The sequence below is a fragment of the Peromyscus eremicus genome, chromosome 8a (genome assembly GCF_949786415.1).
Source record: "Peromyscus eremicus chromosome 8a, PerEre_H2_v1, whole genome shotgun sequence".
NCBI classification, from domain to species: domain Eukaryota; kingdom Metazoa; phylum Chordata; class Mammalia; order Rodentia; family Cricetidae; genus Peromyscus; species Peromyscus eremicus.
The window spans coordinates 61192145-61203574 of NC_081423.1; the positions used below are offsets into that span (position 1 = coordinate 61192145).

Here is an 11430-nt window from a genome sequence, read left to right on the forward strand (position 1 = left end):
TCAGTTGGAATATCCCTGTTAAGTTCTTTACCAGGCGCCCAGAAACGTAAAATACTAATGTCCTAACTATCTCCAGTGAAGATCCTTCCTAACCTGTGTTGGAAATGCCGTGGGTGGGGTAAAGCCTCCCCTGAAGCAGCTCTGGGTCAGGTGTGAGTTTGAACATGAGTCACCCAGTGGGATTTTTTCCCGGCCACCAGCCAAAGATCCAGATTTTGTGTGTTTATGTTTGGGTCACAGGTTCTGGGTTTCTGAATGATCCTATCCCTGTGTTTGTCTTGTAGTGCAAAGAAAGGAGGTACAGGCCCGAGCTGTGTTCTACCCCCTCTTAGGGTTGGGAGGAGCTGTGAACATGTGCTATCGAACCCTCTACATCGGGACAGGTGAGCCAGCCAGGAAACTGGGAGGGCACTGGATCTTCAGCCTGATGGACATTTACAGAAGCCCTTTCAGGAGTTGATGGGTCTAAGCAGTGGTTGTCCAGGCAGGAGAGACTAAGAACCTAGACAGTCCAGTGGGCTACTTCCTTGGCTCAGGCCTTTTGCTTTAACTGCTACTCAGGAGCATCTGAAACACTGTAGGGAAGGACTTCAAAAAGGGGACACTTCTATCCCTGGGGGTGACAGGCTCACACATAACCCCGTCAAGCTGATTTAAGTTAGGGTCTCCTCTGTAGTTCAGGCTGGCCTTGAATTCATGTCTGTCCTCTTGCCTCAGCCTCTCAAGTAGTAAAACTACAGGTGTAGCCCACCATACCCCAGAGCACCCCTTATCCTGGAAATGGCCCTTTAAAGTGATACGGCTTAAAGGGCCTGCACTATTGTGTCCACTCAGACGCACCGTCCTCTGCAGTAACTCACTGATCCATCTGGACAACAGCCACATAGTCTAAAGCAGATTAACTTTAGAACAACAAGGGGAAGTGCTGGGCATGTGGCACACATCTGGAATCCCAGTACTTACGAAACGGGGGCAAAGAGGTCAGGAGTTCAAAGCTACCCCATCACCAAAAAGAAAAGAATAGAAAAGGGGGAAAAATGAAGGGAAAGGGCTCTGAGCTACCTTGAGCTTTCTCCTAAGCAGCCACCCAGAAGCTAACTCCCTTCTCTTTGACTTCCCCACACATACACCTTACAGTCTGTTCTCTGCCTTTTCCTTGACTCCTGCCACCTTGCAGGAGCTGACATGGATGTGTGCCTTACAAACTATGGTCACTGTAACTACGTGTCCGGGAAACATGCCTGCATATTCTACGATGAGGTGAGAGGCAGAGATGGGTGGAAGGGAGCTTTCCCAACCTGAGATCTTTCCCTAGCATTGGGCTCTGGGGCAGGGGCAAGAGTGAGAGACCTCTCCTGTCCTCCTTCCCTTGGAGGGAAGACTAAGGCATTCCACCATGACAAGCTGCTTACAGGAGGAGCGGGCTGTCATTGTAGCTAATGTTGCTCATAGGAACAGCTGAGGGAGGCCGCCTCAAAGCGGGGGAGGGGCCAAAATAGAAGGATGTGCCCCTGAGTTTCATCATAAGGATGTGCCAGTGAATATCAGATCAACAGGACAGTGCTGAGGAGGCAGAGGGAGGTGATAAGAAGTCAGTAGGGCAGGCTTGCACAAAAAGGTGAGTGGACGAATTCTGAAAGCCACGCTGGAACTGAGGAAGAGTATGAGAGCTTGCTAGGTAGAGCAGCAAGCCCTATGTCCTCTCTCCTTCGCCCAAGGCCTCACACAGCAACTACACATCGTGTCTCCCCCTCCTCCTCAGAATACCAAACATTATGAGCTGTTAAACTACAGTGAGCACGGGACAACGGTGGACAATGTGCTGTATTCATGTGACTTCTCTGAGAAGACCCCGCCAACCCCCCCAAGCAGTATTGTTGCCAAAGTGCAGAATGTCATCAGTAAGTTGGAGCAGAGGCCTGTGACCACACAGCTAAGGCCCTGGTCACCTTGGTCCTGCCATGCTGTCAATGACCTACAGTTCTTGGCCTTCCCAATCCCATTGGCCAAGCTCATTGTTGGTGGGCCTGGGAAAGGTCACCAAGAACCAAGTGCTGAACACCCACATATGTATCAGACCTTTCTGGGGACTTGAGACTCCACCAGCCCATTCTGAGCATCCCTCAGCCCCGATCATATAGCATAGAGAATGGGGAGATGCAGGGGCCCAGTCCTGCCAATCAGCCCAGATAGGCCAGCTCTTCACTGTTCCCCTCCTATGATCATCCCCCTTTTTCCCAGGGCGCCGCCGACACCAGAAACAGGATGAAGAGCCAAGTGAGGAGGCAGCCATGATGAGTTCCCAGGCCCAGGGGCCACAGCGGAGACCCTGCAATTGCAAAGCCAGCAGCTCGAGCTTGATCGGGGGCAGTGGGGCTGGCTGGGAGGGCACGGCCTTGCTGCACCACGGCAGCTACATCAAGCTGGGCTGTCTGCAGTTCGTCTTCAGCATCACAGAGTTTGCGACCAAACAGCCCAAAGGCGACGCCAGCCTGCTGCAGGACGGGGTTTTGGCCGAGAAGCTCTCTCTCAAGCCCCATCAGGGCCCTGTGCTGCGCTCCAACTCCGTTCCCTAGGCCGTTGGCCTGGACACCCACCCAAGACTCCTGCAATGCAAAAATGTACACGAACCAAGCCCGGGTGTTTTCTATACCAGAAACCCTTCAACTACAATCTTTGCATGAAATGAAGAAAACCTTTTGACTGTTTTTTAAGACTTTTTTTCTTTTCTCAAGTTCTAGGGGGCATTTGCACATATATTTGTACTCAACATTTCATGGGAAAGCGGCAGACCCGAGCTGAGGAACAGCATGGGCAGGGAGGGGAAGACCCTGGTCTGGACACTTCCAGCACAACCTCTCACCCGCCTCCTGCTCCCTCCTCCTCCTCGACCACCTGCCTGCTGTTGTAAAATAATCAGAAACTTGTTCTATTTTGTGGCAGTGACAATAGTTTTATATTAAAAGAAAAAAATACAGTTTTCATACAGCAAAATCTATACAATATCATTGTTTTATTTAATATAAAGATCGCTACCCACCCCCTCCCATGGTTCCCACCCTACACGTTATTCTCCCTTTCTGCAGCGGTTGCACTACAGGTAGCTACTGTGTATATGGACAAATGAGAAATGATTTCTTTTTCTGGCTGTCCATCTATTTTATTTCAAATAAGGAAAAGTGTATTGGATTTTGTGTAAATACATCTAGTGATGCCATTTTTTCAGTGTTTTTAAAGCTGTACAGTACATGTGGTAGAGTGTTTTTCTCAAGTGTCTATTGTAGCAAAGGCGTTTTTGTCGTAAGCCTGTTGTGTGTCCTTTTCTGTTCTTGCCACTGCTCAGCCCAGCTCCTTCCCTCCTCCTCTCCACAACTAGTACCAATGTACATAGTAATTGTAATGTTTTAGACTTTACAGAAACTTTCCTGTATTCTGTATATAAAAAACCAAAAATACTTCAAATTATGTTTTCTGCCTGTCTGTCCTGCCTGTCATCACCTTAGAGGGGACCTTCCCTGGGATCTCACTTTTTGCACCCTTTGAACTATGTATCAGTCATGGGAAGCTTGGTAGAGAAGGAAGATGTTAGAGGTGAGCCTAAGCTGGGTGAGGGAAATGAAAAGGTGGGTATGTGGCTTTTAGGGGGTGCTGTTTCTCTGAAGAATTGTAATATGGTAAAATCCATTCTCCAGAGTAGTGGTTCTCAGCCTTCCTAATGCTGTGACCCTCCACCATAAAATTACTTCATTGCTACTTTATAGCTGTAATTTTGCTACTGTTAGGAATCAATGTGAATATCTGGCATGCAGGATATCTGATACGCAAATCCTGTGAAAGGGTCATTAGACACCTTTCCCCCAGGGGTCTCCACCCACAGGCTAAGGGCTGCTGCTCTAGACTGTGCAACTCTTAGTGTAATGTGAACATTTTGCTGTTGTTCTCATCAGAAATGCTCACTGCATTACCCTAATTCTAAAGCCCCGGGCATCCTCACCAAGGCAAACTCGTCACTTTCTTCTCGGAGACTAAGGTGATTTCTCAGGAAGTTCTTCTGGAGAACAGTCTCCCAGAAAACACCTGTGTTCTGACAGTGTTCTAAGTGATACCTACTCATGTACTAGTCTATTGCTGAGGTATGACGACGACGATGAGGTTTTACACCCACAGCATCTACAGTTGTGCTCCAAGTACACGGTGCAGTTAAATAGGGGTTTCTCTGGTCTCAGAAATCTGACCCTGGCTCCAGAATCCTGGTGTAGTTATTTCCAGGCCATCTACCAGGCCATCTACTGCCACTGCAGGAAAGACTCCTAAAGGCAGGAGCTCTGTATTCTGCTCAGTGTCAACAGGTTATCCACACTGCTAGGCATGTCATAATTGTCAAACATCAAGTGTTAAGTCACTGTCCTAGGCAAAGTCCTTCCCACCCGGAGTGCCTGCACCCACGCCTCCCTAGCTGTCCCAGTCCATCTTACCCTCAGTCACTTCTCCTGAGTAATGGGATGTCTATGTACTTCTGCTACCCGTGATAACTGTTCCAGAGACAAACTACCTCCTGATTCTGCCTCTTTCTTCCTTTTGGAAGGCAGGGGTCAGATGGAGGAGCATACCTGTAATACTATTTTGGAGGCTGAGGCAGGAGCATCTCAAGTTTAAGACCAGCCTGGGCTACCTAAAGAAACTACCTCAAAGCCGGGCGGTGGTGGCGCACGCCTTTAATCCCAGCACTCGGGAGGCAGAGCCAGGCGGATCTCTGTGAGTTCGAGGCCAGCCTGGACTACCAAGTGAGTCCCAGGAAAGGCGCAAAACTAAACAGAGAAACCCTGTCTCGAAAAACCAAAAAAAAAAAAAAAAAAAAGAAACTACCTCAAAAACAGAGAGAAAGGTCAGGTGAAGTCATGGAGTCAGGAAATCACATAGTAGAATCCGGACAACCCTGTCTGCCATGGTGAGAAGCCTCACTGGCCTGTACCGGCAGAGTCCTAGAAGCTGAAGGCTGGGATAATGAAAGGATGAGAAATTAAAGAATCGGTTCATTGAAGGGAAAGCGTCCAGGACCGACTCCAAATACACGGGCCCATTCATGTACATAGGACTCCAGACTGAGACACTGAGCTACATACTCACACCTAGAGTAAACAGAGATGTTCATTCAATCACACGCGTTGGTGGAGACTACAGATGCAGGCACAGCCTGGAGGGACTCCCGCCATGGGCACAGACACCTACGCAGTGCTCTCACACCGGCGCGCGCCCAGAAACCAGAAGCACGCCCAAACCCTGAGCGGTGATCTTAAGGCCACGGGCATGCACACACCCACCAACCAGTCCCTCACGCACATGTTTCCTGTACCTACCTGGCACACGCTGCCGGGAGTTCACGAGCCTAGGGGGCGCTCCCAGGGCCCCAAAGATGTTCGCCCAGGCACGCCGCCAGGGCACGCAGACGCACGCCTAGGGGGCGCTCGCACGGCCCACGCGCGCGCGCGCACACCCCTGCACAACCTCCCGCCTGCCGCCGCCCTCGCGAGGCCGAAGCGGGCGCGACGAGGCCCCGGCGGGAGTCGGGAGCACTGCCGGCATGGAGACGCTGCTGCTGGGCGCCGGGCTGCTGCTGGGCGCCTACGTGCTTGTCTACTACAACCTGGTGAAGGCCCCACCGTGCGGCGGCATCGGCAGCCTGCGGGGCCGCACGGCCGTGGTCACGGGTGAGTTCGCGCGGGCGGGCGGCGGGGAGGCCGGGCGGGTGGCCGCGGCCCGACCGGCTCAGCTGGCTCCCGCCCGCCGCCCGCAGGCGCTAACAGCGGCATCGGGAAGATGACAGCGCTGGAGCTGGCGCGCCGGGGAGCGCGCGTGGTGCTGGCCTGCCGCAGCCGGGAGCGAGGGGAGGCGGCCGCTTTCGACCTCCGTCAGGTGAGGCCACCCGGGGACGCGGGGCGGGCGCGGTGAGCCTGGGACACGGAGGGCGGAGCAGAGCGACTCGAGGGATCGAGATCAGAGAGGAGAGAGCGCACTGTCTCTTAAACACTGAAGAGGATGCGGGGACACACAGGGGAGGAACATCAGAACCAAATCCCGGAGGAGACGTACAGAAGAAAGGAGTCGCTGGCTAGTCTTGAGATGGTTAAGGATCAGAGAGAGTTAATGAAGCCAGGTGTGGTCCCAGCCCAGGGCCAGGAGCTCAAGGCCAGCCTGGGCACAGGAAAGACAAGGAAATGGTTAGGCTAATGAAGAGCCGCAGAAAGAACCGCAGGTGCGAATGCCCTGAGACAAGAGAGTCTGATTTAGGGAGCGGGGGATGAGGCGGGGAATGAGAAGAGGAATGTCCTAAAGGGGCTCTGAGCCACAGCCAGCTTCTGGAGGCCCTATAGATCCCATCGAGGAGTTTAAGACAGCTGAGCTCCGAGAAGACTCTTCAGTAGGCTCTGGACCATCCCGATGGCTTTTTGGAATGAGTCTGTGAGGTACCCAGACTGCAGAGGACGAGAGTAAGAGGGCCGGTCTCAGCACACACCTTTAATCCTAGCGCTTGAGAGGCAGAGACAGATGGATTTCTGTGAGTTCAAGACCAGCTAGGACCACATCGTAAGACCCTGTCTCAAAAAAAAAAAAAAAAAAGTGGTTAAGACCAAAGCCTCTTAAGAAAACTCGTAGCCGGGCAGTGGTGATGCACGCCTTTAATCCCAGCACTCGGGAGGCAGAGGCAGGTGAATCTCTGTGAGTTCGAGGCCAGCCTGGGCTACAAAGCGAGTTCCAGGAAAGGCGCAAAGCTACACAGAGGAACCCTGTCTTGAAAAAAACAAACAGAAAGAAAGAAAGAAAGAAAGAAAGAAAGAAAGAAAGAAAGAAAGAAAGAAAGAAAGAAAGAAAGAAAGAAAAAAGAACACTCCTTACAGCTGGTCATGGTGCACACCTGTAATTCCAGCAGAAGAGGCTGAGGAAGGGAGCTCATGAGTTCCAAGGCAGCCTAGGCTACAGAGCAGAAGCTGTCTATAAAAGGCGAAAGGCTTTATGTACTAGATTTTAAGATAAATGATAACAGAGAGAGGGGATGGTAGTAGCAAATATCTACACAGTGCTGACTGAATATTTTATATGTATTAACTCTGTAGCTCAGGCAGGTCTTGAATTCATGATCATTTTGCCTCAGAGTCCTGAGTAACTAGGATAACCAGTGTATGCCACCACACCAGACATAACATGTATTTTATCTGACTTAATCTTCACAGTTCTTTTTTTTTTCCAGTAGAAAGTATTACTATATCATCATCATCATCTCATTTTACAGTGGGAAAACAGAGACCCAAAAAGATTAAGTATCTGGTCACACTCTAGTTAGAGGCAAAGTTGAGATTTGAATCCACACACCCATTGTACTCTGAGGCACTGGGGCAGCTTTTAGTCATAGTGGGTAGGCTCTCAGATGCCTGGAAGAGGGAGAAGAAGGGAGGTACCTGGTAACAATCCTAGCCCTTGCTGCTCCACAGGAGAGTGGAAACAATGAGATCATCTTCATGGCCTTGGACTTGGCCAGTCTGGCCTCAGTACAGGCCTTTGCCACTGCCTTCCTGAGCTCTGAGCCAAGGCTGGACATCCTCATCCACAATGCAGGTGAGAAGCAGCAGGCCCTGCAGGGGGGGTGGCTGGTGGCCTGAAGAGGTAAGCTTGACCTTACCAGGGGCCAGTAGACGCATCTCGACGATGGGGATTCCGTGAGACCCATGGGGCACCTGAAACAGCAACTCATGCCTCGCTTCTGCCCTAGGGATCAGTTCCTGTGGCCGGATTCGGGAGGCCTTTAACCTGCTGTTGCGAGTGAACCACGTTGGCCCCTTTCTGCTGACACACTTGTTGCTACCCCGCCTGAAGTCGTGTGCCCCCAGCCGTGTGGTGGTAGTGTCCTCAGCTGCCCACCGGCGTGGTCATCTCGACTTCACACGTCTGGATTGCCCAGTGGTGGGCTGGCAGCAGGAGCTTCGGGCATATGCTGACAGCAAACTAGCCAATGTGCTGTTTGCCAGGGAGCTTGCCACCCAGCTTGAGGGCACTGGTGTCACCTGCTATGCGGCCCACCCAGGTGAGGCCTCCCTGACTGCTCTTACTTGCCTGTCATCTGTGTACCGTGCTGTGCTAATCCCCAGTCTGTTGAGTCACAGGATGGAAACATGGTCAGGGAGAAACCTGTTCCTTTCTGATCTTGGAACCAGGCTCTCTCCTCACATGTTTTCTTCCTTTCCTACCTACAAGCTTGGATGCTGACCGGGTGTCGGGGGGAATAAGAACAGGACCTTAGGGTTGGGGATTTAGCTCAGTGGTAGAGCGCTTGCCTAGCAAGGCCCTGGGTTCGATCCTCAGCTCAAAAAAAAAAAAAAAAAAAAAAAAAACAAGACCTTGATAGTAATTCTGAGGCTGGGGCTGCGTATCAGTGGTAGAACACTTGCTTTAGTATAGGTAAGACCCTGAGTTTGTACTGTTTGCTTGCTTACTTGGGTTTGGGGTGTTTGTTGGTTTTGTTTTGTTTTGAGACAGGGTCTCACTATGTAGCCTTGGTTGTCCTCAAACACTCAGAGATTTACCTGCTTCTGCCTCCAGAGGGCTGGGATCAAAGGTGTGGGTCACCATGCCTGGCTTTGTTTTTGTTTTTTTGTTTTGTTTTTGTTTTTGTTTTTTCGAGACAGGGTTTCTCAGTGTAGCTTTGGAGCCTGTCCTGGAACTTGATCTGTAGACCAAGTTGGCCTCGAACTGACAGAGATCTGCCTGCCTCTGCCTCCCGAGTGCTGGGATTGAAGGTGTGCTCCACTACCGCCCGGCAAGTTTTTGTTGTTGTTTGTTTTGTTTTTTTTTTTTGTTTTTTTTTTTTTTTTTTTTTTTTTTTTTTTTTTTTTTTTTAATTTATTTATGATGTAGACAGTGTTTTGCCTGCATGTATCCCTGCAGGCCAGAAGAGGGCACCAGATCTCATTACAGATGGTTGTGAGCCACCATGTGGTTGCTGGGAATTGAACTCAGGACCTCTGGAAGAGCCGTCAGTGTTCTTAACCGCTGAGCCATCTCTCCAGCTCCTGTTTGTTTGTTTTTTAATGTGTGTATATTAGTGTTTTTTGGGCATGTGTGTGTGTGGTACCTGTATAGGCCAGATCCCCTTAGAACTGGAGTTAGGGATGGCTGTGGGCATCCATGTGGGTGCTGGGAACCAACTGGAAGAGCAGCCAGTACTCTTAGCCACTGAGCCATCTCTTTAGCCCCTGGTTCGTTGGTTTTTGTTTTGTTTTGGTTTGGTTTTTTTTTTTGGTTTTTTTTTTTTGAAATACTGTTTTACTCTGGAGCTCAGGTTGGCCTGACATTCTATGTAGCTCAGTTAAGCCTCAAATTCACCCTATTTGTCTTGCCTCATGCTTAGATTTCAAGTGTAGGCCACCATGTCAAGCTGAGACCCTGGGTTTGATCACCAACACCATCAAAAAAAAAAAAAGTTATGATGGTGATGATGATAAATTACCATTCAGTCAAGGAGCCCTTTCTTTGTGGTACCCACTATACAATAGGCATTATGGTGATGGGACAAAAGCAGTGAGCCAACCTTGGTCTCAGTTCAATCTCCAGGACCCAAAAATTATGCAAAGGAAAATAAAGACCTGCCAGGTGTGGTGGCACAAATGTTTAATCCCAGCACTCAGAGCTCTATAGTGGGAACCCCGTCTCTCTGGACAAAAACCAAAACCAAAGACTTTACCCTCCTATCCAGTGACAGGTGATAATAAAATGATGAGGAAGGGAGGCATAAGAGGGGTCTAGAGTTCTCAGGATGTTTTGTTTTTGTCAGTGACAGTCAAGGAAGACGTTTGTAAAGGGAAGAATTGAACACAGATCTGAATGAGATAAAGGGATCTTGGAAGCTCAGAAAGCAGACACAAAGGCGGAAGTTCCTGGTGTGCTGTAGGATGGCTGTGAGGAGAACAGAGAGAGGGGGATGACGGGAAGAGACAGGTCACAGAGATGGGCTTGAGTTTGAAGGGTTTGAAGGTCCACTTAACGATTTTACTCTGAGTAAAATAACTGGTCTTTAAAAGACAGTGAATCATCCTCATCTTTAGACACTAGGTTACAATAGGCGAACAACATCTGTCCTGCCTAGCTCTCCAAACTGCATTTGAGAAAACGATTGCCCAACATCTGTCCTGCCTAGCTCTCCAAACTGCATTTGAGAAAACGATTGCCCAACATCTGTCCTGCCTAGCTCTCCAAATTGCATTTGAGAAAACCATTGCCCGAGGCTTCTTTGTAATTACAGTGACAGTACTACTAGGAACCTTTATTAAGCTTTTATTACAATTACAGATCCCTGGCGTTCAAAACAGTGGCAGATATACCCTAGGTGTTTAAAAACTGATGGTTAAAGCCAGGCCTTGGTGGTGCATGCCTTTAATCCCCAGTACTGGGGAGGCAGAGGCAGGCAGATCTCTGTGAGCTGGAGGACAGCCAGGGCTACACAGAGAAACCCTCTCTCGGGAAGAAAAAAAAACAACAACAACAACAACAACAAAAAAGATGAATGAATGATGGAGACTGGGCAGCAGAGGACACAGCCTGACCACAGCCTGGGGGATGGGAATGTACAGGCCATTAGCATGGTAGGAAGGGTTCCGGCAGGAAGTGGGTTACGTCCCCTTGTGGCGTCCCTGAATACCTGGTGGATACTATCCTGCTTTCCCTGGAACCAGAGCTGCCTGCATCTGCTTCTAGCTGCTTTTCCCCTGCTGTTCCTCCACAGCTCTTCTTTCTTCCTGCCCACAGGACCTGTGAACTCGGAGCTCTTCCTGCGTCACCTCCCTGGATGGCTCTGTCCTATTTTGCGCCCACTGGCTTGGCTGGTACTCCGGGCACCTCAAGGGGGTGCCCAGACACCCCTGTACTGTGCTCTGCAGGAGGGCCTTGAGCCCCTCAGTGGGAGATATTTTGCCAACTGCCGCGTGGAGGAGGTCTCCCCAGCTGCTAGAGATGACCAGGCTGCCCACAGGCTGTGGAAAGCTACCAAGAAGCTGGCAGGGCTTGAGCCTGGAGAGGAGGATGATAGCCCTGATGACGAGCCCCGACCTCAGGATCTAGGGGCCCCATCTTCTCTGAATGCCCCCAGCTCTGAGAAAACCGCGGTTTCTGGACCTTCTCAGAGCTCTCAGGGCTCACCGGACTTGTCTAAATTGACACAGCGAAGAATTCAGATGCAGGCTGAGTCTACACACTAACTTTCCTAACCCGTAGGCTAGAATGCTTCTGTAGTGCAGTAGGACCTCTCAAAACCTCAGCTGTGTGCCTGGCCACTGGGGGGTTGCCACATTTCCCTTGGTGGTTAAGTTTTGGGACCTTTATGTCCTAAACAGCCCTTTTCCTAGTGAAAGGAAATAAGTACTACTTCCTAAAACGGACAGTAAT

The 11430-nt window shown here is 50.3% G+C and overlaps 2 protein-coding genes across 2 annotated transcripts in view; both read left to right on the forward strand.

Moving 5' to 3' along the window:
* Phf12 (PHD finger protein 12) overlaps positions 1-3465 on the forward strand; it is a 50221-nt gene extending 46756 nt beyond the window's left edge. The window contains exons 12-15 of the mRNA XM_059271270.1: positions 285-383; positions 1178-1260; positions 1763-1901; positions 2242-3465. Coding sequence (XP_059127253.1) covers positions 285-383; positions 1178-1260; positions 1763-1901; positions 2242-2576 — 656 coding nt within the window. The 3' untranslated portion in view covers positions 2577-3465. The remainder of the gene's footprint in view (positions 1-284; positions 384-1177; positions 1261-1762; positions 1902-2241) is intronic.
* A 2047-nt stretch (positions 3466-5512) lies between these two features.
* On the forward strand, positions 5513-11419 carry Dhrs13 (dehydrogenase/reductase 13). The gene is made up of 5 exons (XM_059269542.1): positions 5513-5708; positions 5795-5913; positions 7488-7611; positions 7766-8077; positions 10795-11419. Exons 1-5 carry the CDS (start codon positions 5582-5584, stop codon positions 11241-11243), a joined length of 1131 nt encoding a protein of 376 aa, XP_059125525.1. The 5' UTR covers positions 5513-5581; the 3' UTR covers positions 11244-11419.
* Positions 11420-11430: the final 11 nt, after the last annotated feature.

Coding starts and splice junctions, on each gene's coding strand:
- Dhrs13 (XM_059269542.1), top strand. CDS start 5,582: ATGGAGACGCTGCTGCTGGGCGCCGGGCTGCTGCTGGGCGCCTACGTG. Junction 5,709..5,794: donor CCGCACGGCCGTGGTCACGG/GTGAGTTCGCGC, acceptor CGCCGCCCGCAG/GCGCTAACAGCGGCATCGGG. Junction 7,612..7,765: donor CATCCTCATCCACAATGCAG/GTGAGAAGCAGC, acceptor CTTCTGCCCTAG/GGATCAGTTCCTGTGGCCGG.